This window comes from Panthera leo, chromosome B2 (assembly GCF_018350215.1).
Source record: "Panthera leo isolate Ple1 chromosome B2, P.leo_Ple1_pat1.1, whole genome shotgun sequence".
Taxonomy (NCBI): domain Eukaryota; kingdom Metazoa; phylum Chordata; class Mammalia; order Carnivora; family Felidae; genus Panthera; species Panthera leo.
Genome location: NC_056683.1, coordinates 105803414 through 105820138, shown reverse-complemented (window position 1 = coordinate 105820138; position 16725 = coordinate 105803414). Strand labels below are relative to the sequence as shown.

Below are 16725 nucleotides of genomic sequence, written 5' to 3'. Positions count from 1 at the left end.
TAACCTTACTTCACTCCACTGCCTTTTTTACCTCCACATAATATTGTCAAACTGGACACTTAATCCTCTTCTGATCTTACCCCATATTTGGTTTCATCCTTTCTACCATCCCCCTTCTTACACATGTTCCTTTCCATATATATATATAATATATATATTATATATATATATTATATATATATTATATATACATTATACATATATTATATATATATTATATATATTATATAATATATATATAATAATATATATATATAACTTATTGTCAAATTGGTTTCCATACAACACCCAGTGCTCATCCCAACAGGTGCCCTCTTCAATGCCCATCACCCACTTTCCCCTCTCCCCCACAGCCATCAACCCTCAGTTTGTTCTCAGTATTTAAGAGTCTCTTATGGTTTGCCTCCCTCCCTCTCTGTAACCTTTTTTCCCCTTTCCCTCCCCCATGGTCTTCTGATAAGTGAAATAAGTCAGGCAGAGAAAGATGTTTTCACTAATATGTGGATCCACATGTTCCTTTCCTACCCATGTGCTATGGATTAGAACATTTATGTCCCCACAAAGTTCGTGAATTGAAGCCCTAATTCCCAATGTGACGATATTTGGAGGTGGGATCTTCAGAAGGTAATTAGATTCAGATGAGGTCACAAGGGTGGAGCCCCCATAATTGAGTTATTAGTAGCCTTATAAAAAGAGATGGGAGAAAGATCTCTCTGTTGCTGTACCGATTAAAGATACGAGAAGATGGCTGTCTGCAAGTCAAGAAGGCCCCACCAGACACCAAATCTGCTGGTACTCTGATCTCAGACTTCCCAGCCTCCAGAACTGTAAGAAGTAAATGTCTGTTGTTTAAGCCACCTAGTCTACAGTATCTCCTTAAAGCAGTCCTCGGTAAGACGTTATCTCTCAATGCCAAGAGAAAATGCCATCCCTGAACCTTCCTGCCCTGTCTCCAGTCTAGTGTGGTGTCTCTTTCCTCTGTAGTCTTATAAAAGCACCTAGCTATGTGACTACAAAATTGGTTTCCCTGCCTATAAAAGGATGATAATAAGCACTTTTGTTATAAGAATAACACATGATATAAAGTTTATAATATAAAATGTTTACTTTATAATGTAAAATGTAAGAATTGGGTCCACTGTCTAAATGCTAATTTTAACTCAAACTCTGCATCAAATTATATAATAAAGCATGCTGTCTTTCCACCAACTCATCCTCATGCTATTGTCATATTCTAAGCTTCTCTTACCTGCAATGCATGAATATGTGTCCAAGCTCCCTCAAAGCTGTATATGCACTTGTCAGAATGTTAACACTGCCAGAAAACTCTATTTTCTTGATTTATGTGGCAATGACCTTTGATAGGCTCACTTGCAATGACAGGATGCGTTTCAAATCTGTTCTCCTTTTTCTCCTAACATTCTGAATGGCTATGTCTCCTTTTTTCTTTAAGTCCTAAGTGAAACAAATTGTACTGTGTTCATCAAGAAAGATCTACCCTCTGGACTCTGTGTACACTTCAAGTAATTTTATTATGGGTTCAGTCTTCCCCTTGAGTAGTTTGCCTACAGGTGAAACAGCTAACTTATGGGGCTTTTTTGTACACCTCTGTTAGATCAGCTTGAAAATCTAATCATTTTGAGAGGTGATGTATGTTATCGTTATTTCTACTTTACTTAAATTGTTCCCTTGGTAAATTATATTGAAAGGGTAATAACAGTCAGAAACTCTACCAACAGCACTCAAGAGTCCTCTTTAGCCTATACTTGTCTAGTTCTCTACATTGATCCTGAAGTGCCCAACATATAGGAAGAACTCAATAAATATTCATTGAATGAATGAGTGAATGAATGAATGAATGAATGAGAAACTAGTAAAAAATTTCTCTTATACAATGGATCAGTACTTTTTCTATCTCAAAGTCAAGAATAATCGGGAATTGTAGCCCTGTCATTCTAAATCTGGACATAATTAGATTGATTTGTTTTTTAAAATCCTTAACTTGTTTTTTCAGTCATAGTAGGTTTCCCTAATGAATTTGTTTAAAATGGAAGGAATTAGTGGAACATAACAACAGAACTTGCAAAATGGTATTTAAGGTATTTTTTTTAACCATCAGAGAGTCACACACATAAAGTTTCTTAAGAGAAAGTTTAGAATTAAATCCAATAGAAAACAATATTTAAAAAATTTTAATAATAGTATTCGTAAACAAATTACATTCATGTTGCCACTGACTGAAGCCTGACATTTTTCTAAGAAAACACTTTCTAAGGTGTATTTACTTTTATTGTTTTCTTTGGCATTTCCTATGAAATTTCTTCTTAACTACTGCACATTCAAGTAGTCCCTGTATAAGGTCAAAATGACAGAATGAGAAGTGTAATATGGAATGCATACTGAGCAACTTATTTATAGGAATCCAGTATCTAGACATTTGGAAGCATACAATTAGACTATGCATAAAAACTCAGGTTACAGATTATAATGATTCACTCTCAGTAGCAAAACACATGCCACATTATCCAGTTAGAATAATGTTTTGTCACGTAGATGTCCTCCAGAAAAGGGGTCAGCACACAATAAGTGATTAAGAACAAATAAACATAGAAAACAATCAACTGAGTATAAAAGCAACCAATGGAATGAGAGAAAATATTTGTAAACCATATATCTAATAAGGGGTTAATATCCAGAATATACAAAGAACTCCTACAATTCAACAACTTAAAAACTCCAAACAATTCAATTTAAAAATGAGCAAAGGCTGTAAATAGACATTTCTCCAAAGAAGACATGCAAATGGCCAACAAGCATATGAAAAACTGTTCAATATCACTAATCATTAGGGAAACGCAAATCAAAACCACAGCGAGATGCCACTTCACACCCATTAGGATGACCACAATAAAAAAATAAATAAATAAAATAAAATAAACCACCAAAAGTAACAAGTGTTGGCAAGGATGTGGAGAAATTGGAACTCTTATACATTGTGAGTGAAGATGTAAAATGGTGCCACTGCTATGAAAAACAGTATAGAGTTTCCTCCAAAAAATAAAAATGGAATCACCATATGATCCAGCAATCCCACTTCTGGGTACATATCCCAAAAAATTGAACGAGGCATCTTGAAGATATATTTTCACATTCATGTTCATTGAAGCTTTATTCACAATTGTCAAGGGATGGAAGAAGCAACCTAAATGTCCATCAACAGACAAATAGATAAAGAAAATGTGGTATATACATACAACGGAATGTTAGCCTAAAAAAGGTAGGAAATCCTCGTATGATACAACATGGGTGAACCTTGAGGACATTACGCTAAGTGAACTAAGCCAGTCATAAAAAGGCAAATACTGCATGATTTCATTTATATGAGGTATCCAAAACAGTCAAACTCTTAGAAACAAAAGGTAGAATAGTGGTTGCCAGGGTCAGCGCAGAAGAAGAAACGGGGAGTTGTTTAATGGATTCAGGTTCAGTTTTGCAAGCTGATAAAATTCTAGACATGGGTTGCATGACAATGTGCATACAAATAACACTACTATACTGTACACTTAGAAGTGGTTAAGAGGGTAAATTTTATGTCATGTGCCTTGGCCATTAAAAACAAAGAATAAATGAATGTATACTTGTATGTGTTCATGCCACATTCAAGAAATATGCCAAATATTCGTGAGGTATTTTTCCATGTGACTACTGGAGTTTAATTTCCTAAGCATACTTTTTTTTAGAAACATAATCAAGAATTAATGGGTTTGAAAATGTACAGTGAATGCTCATTGGCCTGAGCTCAAATGAGTGAGAAAGCTAAACCAAAACCGTGTGGTGGTATTCTCACATTCTGCATTCTACTTTTACGAGAAATAGCAGTTAAATAATAAATTAGCTCTTGCATTAAGTAACTTTAGAACTATATGGGCAGCCAACTCATTTTCCTATATCATCTACACAGACATCAGGGTACAATAAAAACAGGCTTCTATTATGATGGCCCTGAAACACTGCAGGATCTTGAGACGGTAAACACTCAAAGGAAAATTACACAAAGATACGTCCATTTTCTTACACATCAATTACTTGGAAATGTATCATCTCTATCCCAAGTAAACCAAATATTCCTTCATTATAAACATTCATTTCTCCAAGCCCTGTGTATAAAAAATAAGTACACAGGATGATCTTTTATTTTCATAATTTTGCCCTTTAGTTAAAAATAAATGCATCCTGGGGCGCCTGGACAGCTCAGTCAGTTAAACATCTGACTCTTGATTTTAGCTCATGAATGATCTCATGGTTCTTGGGATCAAGCTCAGCATAGAGCCTGCTTGGGATTCTCTCTCTCCCTCTCTCCCTGCCCCCCACCTCTCTCTCTCTCTCTCGCAGAAATAAATAAGTAAACTGAAAAACATAAATGCATCCTTTGACATCCTTTCTTTCAGTAAGACTACTGATCTCCGAAATGTCTGTTTTTAATCACACCACCCAGTTCCATTTGGAATAATCGTGTATAAAATTATCCTCATTACATGTTGGTCTTCCCCTTTCATTTTGACATCTGTTAGAAGAAGTAGCTTGAGGAAGAGCTTCACTATTCAATTTTTCAACAAGAGCCTTCCAACTTAATAAAAAAGGATCATCTAAATTATAATATCTGTCTTCCTCAACTGTACCTAATACGTGGTTCAAGCATAACTCTGTTCCTTGGCAGTCATTCTTTTGGTTCACTGTGTTCTGTCCACCTTATATAAGGAGTCAGAAATGCTATATACACATATTGTTCCATCTTATATGGTAACTTCCCACGTGGACTTGGTTTTACTTAGGCTTTCCACCAATTCTCTTATACATCCTCTTTAATGATCTTGGTTTTCAACTCAAAAATTTTTTTAGAAATTTTGAAATTAGTAGTACAAATCAAAATGTAAGTTGGAAATCAGTTAGTTCCAAATCAAATAAATGGATGACCCAGCATCACACTAGTGGATCCATTCTAATGATTAAACATGCCCACTACAAGACCCAAAAAGGCAGAAACCCTTTAATAACTTGAGACAAGGCAATGAATCTCTTATGGGGAAGAAAGTGGGTCAAAACTAGAAATTCACAGTTATTTTCGTTAAGATTTGAAAATAATATTCAACTGAGAAATATAAATAAAACCACACACATGAAAACACAAAACAAGCTATTACTCATTTTTCACAAACATTTCATTAAGTAATCATTTTAGAGGAGAAAATCTTCAGATACTATATAGACCAGTACCCATTCCTTTATCTTTCTTAGAAACTACCAGTATCAGCAGTTTTTGTGTGAGGGTCACCAACCATTACCCTTGAAGTGTTTTTTTTTTCTTTTTTGTCATATCTTGCTCGCTCGTGACAGAGTAATAAATACTATTCTGTGCTAAGAAATAAATGAGGAAGAGTAAGCCTTATTTTTTCCTTGCTGGAACCAACACATTATTTTAAATCTTTGGGAATTAAAGAAGCAACAGTTGGGGCGCCTGGGTGGCTCAGTCGGTTAAGCGTCCGACTTCAGCTCAGGTCACCATCTCGCAGTTTGTGAGTTCGAGCCCCGCGTCGGGCTCTGGGCTGATGGCTCAGAGCCTGGAGCCTGCTTCCGATTCTGTGTCTCCCTCTCTCTCTGCCCCTCCCCCGTTCATGCTCTGTCTCTCTCTGTCCCAAAAATAAATAAACGTTAAAAAAAAAAATTTTTTTTTTTAAATAAAAAAAGAAGCAACAGTTATCTCCGCATAAGAATCACCTTGGATTTCTTGCATCCCACCGCCAAAACAGTTTTGAACGCTATGGGGAGAAGAATGTGACACATCCCATTAACCGGTTTAAAAAAAATTATCTATCACCTCCTCTCTCACCAAAATCTTGGTACTACTGGATTCTAATCTAACTGCTTTACAGAAAGTGAGTGATCAGTGAGATGCCCCAACTGTCGCATACAAAATGCGGCAATCCAATTCTACAAGCCCATAAAGAAAGGGAAAGAATGAGTAACTATACTGAGGAAAGTCATAGGATATAGTATAATGTCAGGCAGATTTCATTAAGGTAACACTACATTTTCATTTTATGCTTCTTGAGAGCAAGTACCTTTACTTCATTATTAATCAGTACTTTTCCCTTTACCTATCCCTCGGTAGATATAGATAGCATATGTGTTTGCATTTCTTCCTCTGAGTTGGCAGGTAGTTATTGTTATAGACTGCCACCGGTGGCAGGCAAATCACCAGGTTTACACTGCTCATAGTCTAACATTCCCCATCTCACTGCACCATCCTCAGTCTGTCAGTACTGCCCCTTTGGCCCAATCTGATGCTAAGGGCTAAGTTAACAGTGGTGCAATGTCCCATTCCGTCACTGAAGAGACTCCTGGCCAGCTCACAGCAATAGGATGCTGCCAACCATATATCTGCATGCCAAAAGTTGAAGGGATATTTTTTTTATATTGGCTCCAAACATCCAGATTTGCAACCTCACTTTCTGCTAGCAGCTAAGTTGCTGCATGCCAGAAGTAAATGAAAAAAAAAAAGCAACTGAAACCCAGAGGACAGTAAGTTGACAGGGCAATAGAGGTGAAGGATACAGAAGTATCAAGGAAAAAGGAAGAGCAAAAGAAGGAGAAGAAAAAGAAGGGGAAAAATGATTTTAAGTTTTGAGAAAATGAACAAAGATGCTTGTGATACGGTCCCAGTGGGCCAGTCTGATAGCCATTATTGACTGATTCAACATACTTGGAGGGTTCAAACCAAAGGGGAGCCACACCTGAGTGCTGGCATAAGATCTTTAAAATTCCACTTTCCTCCCACATTGTTACTCTTAGAGCCCAGTCACTCAGCCACTACCACTGCTGTCTCCTGTTGACATAATCATGGTACAGAAGCCAAGCTCATCAGCATGCTAATGAAATTATTCCACCGAAATTTTTACATTTAATCTGATTTTTTTTTTTCAGTCTCCATACCAGATGCTCCTTCTCAAAAGAAATATTTTCTTCTTGTCTCTTTACGGATAAGGAAAGACCATGAGCTCAATACAAAATATGATGTTGGAAATTCTGAAGAATTCTGAAAGACAATTAAATGTTTGAGTTGAAGCAGAAAGGCTATAACCCTGGAGTCCCATTCACAGATGTACCTGCAATGATATATCACTGACCCAACCTTCCAGTCTAAATTCTTCCTCTATAAATCAGGAATCGTTCAACTCATGTCATACAGATCACCGACAGCTTAGTAAAACACATAGTTCTACTCATGGTATACGACTTCACTCTATTTGCTTGTGATGCTCCCACTGACCCACCTCAGACCACAAAATGAATTCGTGTAGAGCTTTAAACTCGCGCAAGTGTTTTCTCTTCGGTATTATCTCAAGACAAGGGAGGTAAGACACGTATTATAAAATACATTTTACACATGCAGAAACCGAGACCCAGGGAGATGCGCAGCTCTGCCCCTGAGCCACGTGGCTGGTTACTGGCTGCGAAATGGTGACAACCACGTCTCCTCAGTGATCTTTTTATTCTGGACTCTAAGATTCATTGAATATCAAGAAATAACTTGCACGGAATCAATAATAACTTATAATCAAGCAAAGATAAATGAATGATTGCATCAGCTTTTGCCAGAGTGATGAGGGATATTAATATTTAATAGATTCCGCTTAAAATAAAGATCCAATGCCTGGGCATTTACAATTCAAAAAAAAAAAAACCCACAGGTATTCATGAAGAATAGGAAACCTACATAATATGTACTCAGCCAGCATCTTCTTGCTTTATTCTATTCACTGTCTTTTGAATGTGATATTTTGGAAGCTGTTATCCTAAGCTACAACTCGAAGGAAAGTAAAGGCGGGACTTTCCATTACCAACTCTTGTCTCACTTCAGAGTGAATTTCTTCTTGTTTGCTAATAAATGGAAACATACTGAAGTGCCCACAAGTAAGCCAATATATACGTTAAGTAAGCCAATATATACCCCGTTCACAAGGGACTCAAATGGTTTGGGACTTGTTACACCTGAATTAAACCCTACTCCTAAAATAAGGAGAGCTTTCAAGCTTTAATTTCTGTACATATTTGGTGCCCCCACTAGAGCTTTAAGCCCCATAAAGGTCTACGTGAACTCCCCATAGCTCTATGGGGAGTCTCGGCTACCCGAAACAGTGCCACACGGAAACCTGTATGAACAGCGCGACCTTAAGAGTTACCCATGCAGATGCCTCAAAAAAGCACACACGCACTCAAATAAAAACACACAAAACAAATTCTCTGATTTTTTTAAGTGTCAGTTCTTCAACCATTTCAAGTTACTTAAGTAGAAAAAGTCCCCTTCACATCACAGTTGAGTCAGGACGCCAGGGGCCCCATCTTCACGTCAACGCGGTTCTCAACCTGAAACGCCTCGTCCTTGATCCCTCCACTGCGCAGATTCCAGCACTGGAGGCGCCGGCGATAGGCGCTCGCCTCCTCTGGCTTTCGCCCGCTTTAGAATAACCCGGCTCCTCCAGCTCCCACCCTTCTCGCAACATTTTTGCACTTTGCGTGGGTCTGATCCAGGCCTCTAGCCTTGGGTTCCCTGGTCCCAGCTTGGAGGAGTCGGAGCGGCAACGGGAGAAGTGGGTCCCCCGCCTGCCCGCCCCGGCTGTTGCCGCGAACCCCTCCCCCCTCCTCCCTCCCCGCCCCGTGGAGGTCGGAGACATCCTGCCGGGGCGGGCGACAGCGCGAGGCTGGCGACTTCCTCGCCTTCCCCGCAGCCCCGCGCCTTCCCGCCTCCGTCCGGGCCACCCTCGGTTCCCTCTTGTCCCCTGGGTTCAAAGCTGGGGTTCAGTGAGCAAGAGGAGTGAGCGACACGCGTGTGCGAGGGTGTGAGCGCAGACACACAGCAGCCAAGCAGCAAACCCCGCCTCTCCCCGAACTCCCGCCTCGGACCAGCCGGCAGCCCGGGCGCCCCGGGGCTCCCGGCTCTGGGACAAAGCTGCCAAGGCCTCCCCGCAGGAGCGGGGCGCGTCGTCGCCAGCTCTCCTCAGCCTCCCTCGGCCGCGACTCAGTCCCAAGGGGCCGCCGGGGGTCCGGGGGAGACCCGGGGCCGGGCTCCCGCAGCCCTCGCCCCGCGCCCCCGCCGCCGCTCACCTGTTCAGCACTTTGCGGATCCTCTGGCGCACGCCAGCCCGGGAGGAGGCGGACAGGCTGCCGCCGCCACCGCCGCCGCCGCTGCCCTCGGCCGGCAGGTTCTCGATGGTGGTCACCACATGGTTCGGCGGGGCTGGCGGCGGCGGCTGCAGCTGCTGCTGCGGCGGCTCGGGGGGGATCATCGCGGCAGAGGCGGCGGCGCGGCGGCGATCAGAACGCAGCCGGGCGCATCGTGCGCCGGCTCCGGGCCCGGGAACACGCAGAGGACCTGGCCGGGCGGCCGCGGCCCGGGGAGGCGGCGCTGCCTGCGAAGCGGGGAGGCACCCGCGGCTACGGCCGCCGCCGCCCAGCCCGCCACTCACTCCTCTCCAGTCCCGGTGCGCGCCCCCTCGCTCCGCCGCCGCCGCCGCCTCCCGGCCCGGCTCTTCCCGAGCCGGGTCCCCAAGTCCTGGCACGCCCCGCGAAGTGGCCGGGAAGGGGGTCGCGCGCCGCCGCCGAGCTGCCCGTCGGCTCAGGAGACCTCCACGGAGAGAGCGGATGGGGGTCCGGGCTTCGCCTTCTCTCCCGGCGCCCAGGTCGTCTCTGGGCGAGCGGCAGCAGTAGTGCTAGCGCCGCCTCAGCCTGTCCCCCGCTCGCTCGGAAAGCTGCCGTCTGTGTCTCACGGAGTGAAAGACCGAGAGTGAACCCGGAGAGCCGGGCGGGGGCGCCGCGGCGGCGGTGGCGGCTGCGGCGGCGAAGGGGGGCCGGGGCGGGGACACGCGCGCTCCATCTTCGCCAGAGGGCGCTCGGGAGGCGCCTCATTGCCCCGACCCTCCTCACCCGGGTCCACCCGAGCCCCGCGCTCCGGGTTGCGATGATTGTTTTCTTTTGTTTTCTTTTGTTTTTATTTATTTATTTATTTATTTATTTATTTATTTATTTAATTTATTGTTCACGTGAGGCTGGGGATAGATCTTCCCTCTTCACTTGGCGGGATCTCCCGCCTCCTGCCGCGACACCGCAGAATCTTAGTACCACCCTTCCGGGACAGCGCCAGGACCCGAAGACAAGGTGCTGGCCCCGAAATAAACACCAAAACTCAAGTATCCTAACGATTACACCAACACTCACCATAATGGGCCTGGAGGAAATTGGAGGAGACACAACTTCGCACAAAGAATTCATTCTGGGAACTGGAAAAAGCTCGTCAGACCAACTCAACGTCTCCGTTTTGTAGCTCTGCGAAGGGAACGTGGGCAGATTCCAGTTCCAATTGTGCCTCTAAAACTTGGTAGCAGAGATTCCCTATGCAATTTGTGTACTTACATTCTGAGACACATTCTCCTTTGTGCAACGAGGCTAAGCGTATCTTTCTCCCCGAGGGGTAAGAGTTAAATGAGGCAAACCACCCAGCAGGGGGCCCTGATGGATTCTTCAGTGGGGCTCTGACCAGAGGATCTCCACTCCCAAAAAGGAAAACCCCTGAGAATCTGACCCAGAAACCTTAGCCCTAAACAAGACCGTATTTCTCCCAAAGGAAACTGATTTCCTGCCTCAGGCATCTCTTATACCGATTGCTCCAGATTCCAGTTAATAACTGACTCTCTTAAGAGAGTTGTATTTTCCCATTTTCCTTTATCTACATTGCCTGGATAAGGATCCTGCTGTGAACAATGATAGGAATTTTTGAATTTTTTCCATTTTAGTGCAGCATGTGGACTTATTTGCCCTGAACATCTTTGAAAGGTAAGGATGTTTACAGAAAGGCATGCTAATACCACTACCAAATCCAAACGCACAAATAAAAAATACTGGTGATTTGCCACAGAGAATGGAACTAGGGAAAAAACATTCGAAAAAGGAATTGACCGTGTCTGATTAACAAAAAGGAGAGGGGAGGATGAAAAGATGAGATTCATTATTTGGTTAAGAAGTTGGCATCCCTTTGGGATGCCTGGGTGGCTCAGTTGGTTGAGCTTCCTACTCTTGGTTTCTGCTCAGGTCATAGTCTCCCATTTGGTGGCCTCGAGCCCTGCCAGGGGTTCTTCAGTGGAGGGTGGAGCCTGCTTGAGATTCTCTCCATCTATCTCTGCCCCTCTCCTGCTGGTGCTCTCTCTCTTTCTCTCCCTCTCTCAAAATAAAAATAAATAAACATTCTTTTTACGTTGCCATCCCTTTAACAATATCGGGAGCCCTTTTTTTAATAATCAAAACTTTGAGGAAATATCTATTCAAAAAACTCTTTATATTTCAATTTATGTAAAACCAGGTTACTATCTGAAATATCCCTGAGGTCTTTTTAATACAAAAATTAACCCAGATCAGAGCATTTTCCCTTTTATAATTAACATACTGTCCTGTTCTTCCTCAACAACTTTCGACTCTCAGATTTTTCCACCTCAGATTTGGAGAAGACACTCTGAAGAAATGTTACCAACAGAACCAAAGCTTGTAACCTCACAGGCATTAACATTCTAATAGTTCACAATGAATTTGCCCTTGGAGGACCCACCAAATGTAGGACCATATCTCACTTCAGCTCACCCTGGAAGCAAATCACGGTTAAGAATCTCTCTATTAAAACAACATTTGTGATCATTTCAGATGTCTGCCTTGAATGACTGGTTGCTTCAGTGCCCTCTTCCTTCACATTCACTTTCTTTACATTCACTTTACATTCACTTTACATTCACTTTTGAATGTTTTTGGCACCTCCCAATTCAGTGCTATGCCTACACTTCAGTGTCTGCATTTGTGTCTGCTCACTTCTCCAGAGGGACTGCTGAACCCAAGTTATCTAAATCTCCACTGAGTCAGGAAGGGAGAAAGCCAGGATGGGAAAAGAACAAGATGAGAGATGTAAAATTTCAACCCTACTATTAAGACCCAAAGCAGGTCTTGCATTCTTCCTTATTGTAAAGGGGATACAGCATCAGATCCGTTCTTACCTCCAATTCTGTGCTTCAGCCTCGTCTCCTAAAAAGTAGCTAAATAGGGGCGCCTGGGTGGCTCAGTCGGTTAAGCGGCCAACTTCGGCTCAGGTCATGATCTCGCGGTCTGTGAGTTCAAGCCCCGCATCGGGCTCTGTGCTGACAGCTCAGAGCCGGGAGCCTATTTCAGATTCTGTGTCTCCCTCTCTCTGACCCTCCCCTGTTCATGCTCTGTCTCTCCCTGTGTCAAAAATAAATAAAACGTTAAAAAAACTTTTTAAAAAGTAGCTAAATAGTATTTGAGAGATAAAGAAACGGGTTTTAAAAGGGCACATGTCATAGTGGTGAGTCCCACATGGATTTAAAACAAAAGAGATGAGGAGAAGGCCTATTTCCCTTTTCTCTGCTGCCTCCTTGGCCTTCAGATCCATCCTCCAGGGGCCCCTGGGTGGCTCAGTAGGTTGAATGTCTGACTCTTGATTTCAGCTCAGGTCTCATGGTTCATGGAATCAAGCCCCACGTTGGGTTCTGCGTTGACAGCGAGAAGCCTACGTGGGATTCTTGCTCTTCCTTTCTCTCTGCCCCTTCCTGCTGGCACTCTCTCTGTCTGTCCCTCTCCCTCAAAATAAAAATAAATAAACATTTTTTAAAAAATCCATCCTGCATGAGCTCTGAACAAAGGCAAAAGGGATGAAGGCAATGGGTTGTGGACCAGTATATAGTTTTTTAGTTGTGGCACGTGATTCCAGAACCACAGTTACTGCTCAGTTTACCTCTCTTTGACTAGGTATGGTTAGTGGTGCCATACTATGGCAAAGTTTCCATTCTGCTCTTACTATTACATCTGATTTTCACTTGACCCAGTGCTAGCTCTGTTGAATTCCTTTAGGAAGCAGAAGTTGACTCTCAGCTACACCTTTTTTTTTTTTTAATGGTGCTCATTTTGAAGGCATTTCCACTCATATGGGGTGGGAAAAGAGTAGCATTTGGCCTGTGTTTCAGCCCTGAGAGTCACCAGGCATTTTGACTCATCTGTTTAGCACAGACTGCACCTGTGTGTTGTACTTGGATAAAAGCTTCACAGTCATGCTCCAGAAGTGACTGATGATCCTGTCCAAATTGCTGACCAGTTGCCTGGAATTTCTGGTGCTACTCCAAACGCCCAGTGGCCCGCCTGCTCTCCCTGTGCCATTCTCTTACTCTTTTTCTTTCTCTCCTAAGTCTTGTTGAATCTTGTCAACACACACTACTAAACACATGGCACCTAGAATGATAGAACTTCAGAGTTTTGATTCACATAATTCAATTCACAGAGGAGAGAAGAAAGCAAAGCTGGTGGGAAACTTAGAGATGGGAAAGTAGAATGGGTCTTTAAATATATATCCGGGAAATGGATAAAAATAATTGGGAGATCACATTGGCAGAACTTCAGTGAGCCTCCTCATCATTTAAAGGCAGTCTGTAGATGGTATTAGTGGATAGGAAAAATATGCACAGGGCAGGGAGACGGGCAGTAGACAACAGGTTTCAAAGACTGTTCACACATTTTACATGCCTCTTCTGTTTATTTAGCTAATTTTTTTCTTTTGTGCTTTGGAAACGTATTTCTTTGGGGGAAACTCTAAATACTGTTCACAGGCTTATAATTGACCTTTCCTGACAAGAGACATGAAACACTGGAGAAGGAGATTAGTGTTACTGGTTGTGAATAAGTGCGAGTTTTCCAGGGTCAGACTACATTATGATAGGTCAAAAATGTCTAAGTATTGTCTTCCAAGTGTTCTATTTCCAAAAGCATCATATTGTGTATCTCTGACGTGGTGACATGATGAGTCCCTGACCACAGAAAACTTGCCATATTCAGTAAGGGCACTGATATGGGAGTTCCAATTTCCTCATGATTATTTTAATATCTCAAGATATTAGCCAAAAAACACATGAATGATTTCTGTCTTAGTCTGTTTAGGTTGCTGTAATAAAATGCCACAGACTTAAACAACAAACATTTATTTCTCTGTTCTGGAGGCTAGGAAGTCCAAGATCAAGACACCAGCAGACCCGGTGTCTGATGAGAACCTTCTTCCTGGTGTGCAAATGGCCATCCTCACATGGTGGAGAAAGATCATTTCTCTCTTGTCTCTTCTTATAAGGGTACTAATATGATTCATGAAGGCTTTACCCTCATTACCTAATTAATTCCCAAAGACCCAACTCCAAATACTATGACATTGGTGATTAGGGTTTCAACATATAAACTGGTGGTGGAGGGGAGGGGGGCACAAACATTCATTTCATAGCAATACCCCAGAAACACTTATTATTTTCAATACAGATATCAATTATCTCTGAATAGGGCAGCAAAATCCTCATATAAACCTCATTTACAATTTTTAACTAATGACATCAATACCTTCTCCCCTCTAGACATTTTAATTCACAAAAGTATTAATGCAAAAGTTTTGGTAAAATTGTAGTGACTCTCATGTGGAATTTATATACTGACTTGTCAGTGACTAGGTGGGGAGAGACTATGTTATAGTAGAAAATGGAGTCAAAGAAATCTCAGTTCTAAATCCAGCTCTATTGACTGGGTTAGTTTTAGTCAATTGTTAAAATATTCTGAGCACCAGTTTTCTAATCAATGAAAATGGGGATAATAATGTCTACAGGACACACACAGACTAGCAATAATGTATATAAAGAATCTGGCATAAAAGGTATTTTAAAAAAATCATTGGTCTGCTCATTTCTTCATTGGATTATTTGCTTTTTGGGTATTGAGTTTGGTGCGTTCTTTATAGATTTTGGATACTAACCCTTTATCCGATATGTCATTTGCAAATATCTTTTCCCATCCCATCAGTTGCCTTTTAGTTTTGTTGATTATTTCTTTTGCTGTGCAGAAGCTTTTTATCTTCACGAGGTCCCAATAGTTCATTTTTGCTTTTAATTCCCTTGCTTTTGGAGATGTGTCAAGCAAGAAATTGCTGCAGCTGAGGTCAAAGAGGTTGTTGCCTGCTTTCTCCTCTATGGTTTTTTGAAGACATCCAGATGGCCAACAGACACATGAAAAGATGCTCAACATCACTCATCATCAGAGAAATACAAATCAAAACCACACTGAGATACCACCTCACACTGGTCAGAGTGGCTAAAATTAACAACTCAGGAAAAACAGGTGTTGGTGAGGATGTAGACAAAAGGGAACCCTTTTGCACTGTTGGTGGGAATGCAAATTGGTGCAGCCACTCTGGAAAGCAGTGTGGAGGTTCCTCAAAAAATTAAAAACAAAACTATCCTATGACCCAGCAATAGCACTACTAGGAATTTGTCCAAAGGATACAAGAGTACTGATTCATAAGGTCCCATGTACCCCAATGTTTATTGCAGTGTTTCAACAATAGCCAAATTATGGAAAGAGCCTAAATGCCCATGAACTGATGAATGGATAAAGAAGATGTGGTTTATATATACAATGGAATACTATTTGGCAATGAGAAGGAATGAAATCCTGCCAATTGTAGCAACGTGGATGGAACTGGAGGGTATTATGGTAAATGAAATAAGTCAGTCAGAGACAGATACCATATGTTTTCACTCATATGTGGATCTTGAGAAACTTAATAAAAGACCATGGGGGAAGGAAAGGGGGAAAAATAGTTACAAACAGAGAGGGAGGGAGGCAAAACATAAGAGACTCTAAAATACAGAGAACAATCTGAGGTTGATGGGAGGGATAGGGGAGAGGGGAAAATGGGTGATGGGCAATGAGGAGGACACTTGTTGGGATGAGCACCGGGTGTTGTATGTAGGTGATGAACCACCAGAATCTACCCCAGAAACCAAGAGCATACTTTACACACTGTATGTTAGCCAATTTGACAATAAATTATATTTAAAAAAACAATAATAATTGATCCAGACTTGGATATGATGGGATGGGCAATATTAGAATGGTCCCCATAAACAATTCTAAAAGCTGTATTAAATATTAAGTAGCCAACGTAAGGCCGTGATCCTTTAGAAACAAGAAACACATAAGAAACGAAACACATTAGCACATTAGATGAGCCCCATATTCATCTCAGCTTTTCCAACCACCATTCAGAAAAATAATGCCTAATCAGAGAGTGATGGTCTCACAGGGTAGAAAAGACAAGATACCAGAGTTTAGAGCTGCAAAGACCACTGCAATTTCTGGTGAGGATTCTAGAAAGGAGAGACCTAGGAAAATGAGCCTAAAATCTCTGTGTGAAAATTGCACTGAGAGCCAACTCCTAAGAATTACATATGCAAGGCAAGACTTTGGGAGGCCCAGCAAAGAAAGGTGGGGAGCTGGACAGAGATTTCAGAGGCAGCACAGGTTGGAAAGGATAGAGGTTGGTATTTAGACCCAGTGATTATAGACCGTATCTGATGAGCTCCCAGACTTTGGGTCACCACTCAAAAAAATGGCCATACCCTAAGTATAAGGACCATGTCACAGTAGTAAGAACTTCTAGTAAGAACTTAGAAGTCTAAGGACAATGATAGACCTTATCTAAGAGAGCTAAAACCAAACCTCAACATGACAGAGGTGATGATTGCCTTCCAGATTAAAATTTAATGTTCTTTCGAGAAAGATGCCATCATCCAAAATCTCTATTGCCTATAC

The 16725-nt window shown here is 42.1% G+C and overlaps 1 protein-coding gene across 2 annotated transcripts in view; it reads right to left on the bottom strand.

The window, feature by feature from the left end:
• Positions 1 to 16725, bottom strand: part of SLC35F1 (solute carrier family 35 member F1) — a 443643-nt gene that overhangs the window by 400347 nt on the left and 26571 nt on the right. Inside the window, exon 1 of one of the 2 annotated variants that reach the window (XM_042939697.1) lies at positions 9163 to 9344. The exons of the other annotated variant lie outside the window; for it this stretch is intronic. Coding sequence (XP_042795631.1) covers positions 9163 to 9344 — 182 coding nt within the window. Of the gene's footprint in view, positions 1 to 9162; positions 9345 to 16725 lie in introns of those variants that run through there. 2 annotated transcript variants of the gene reach the window in all.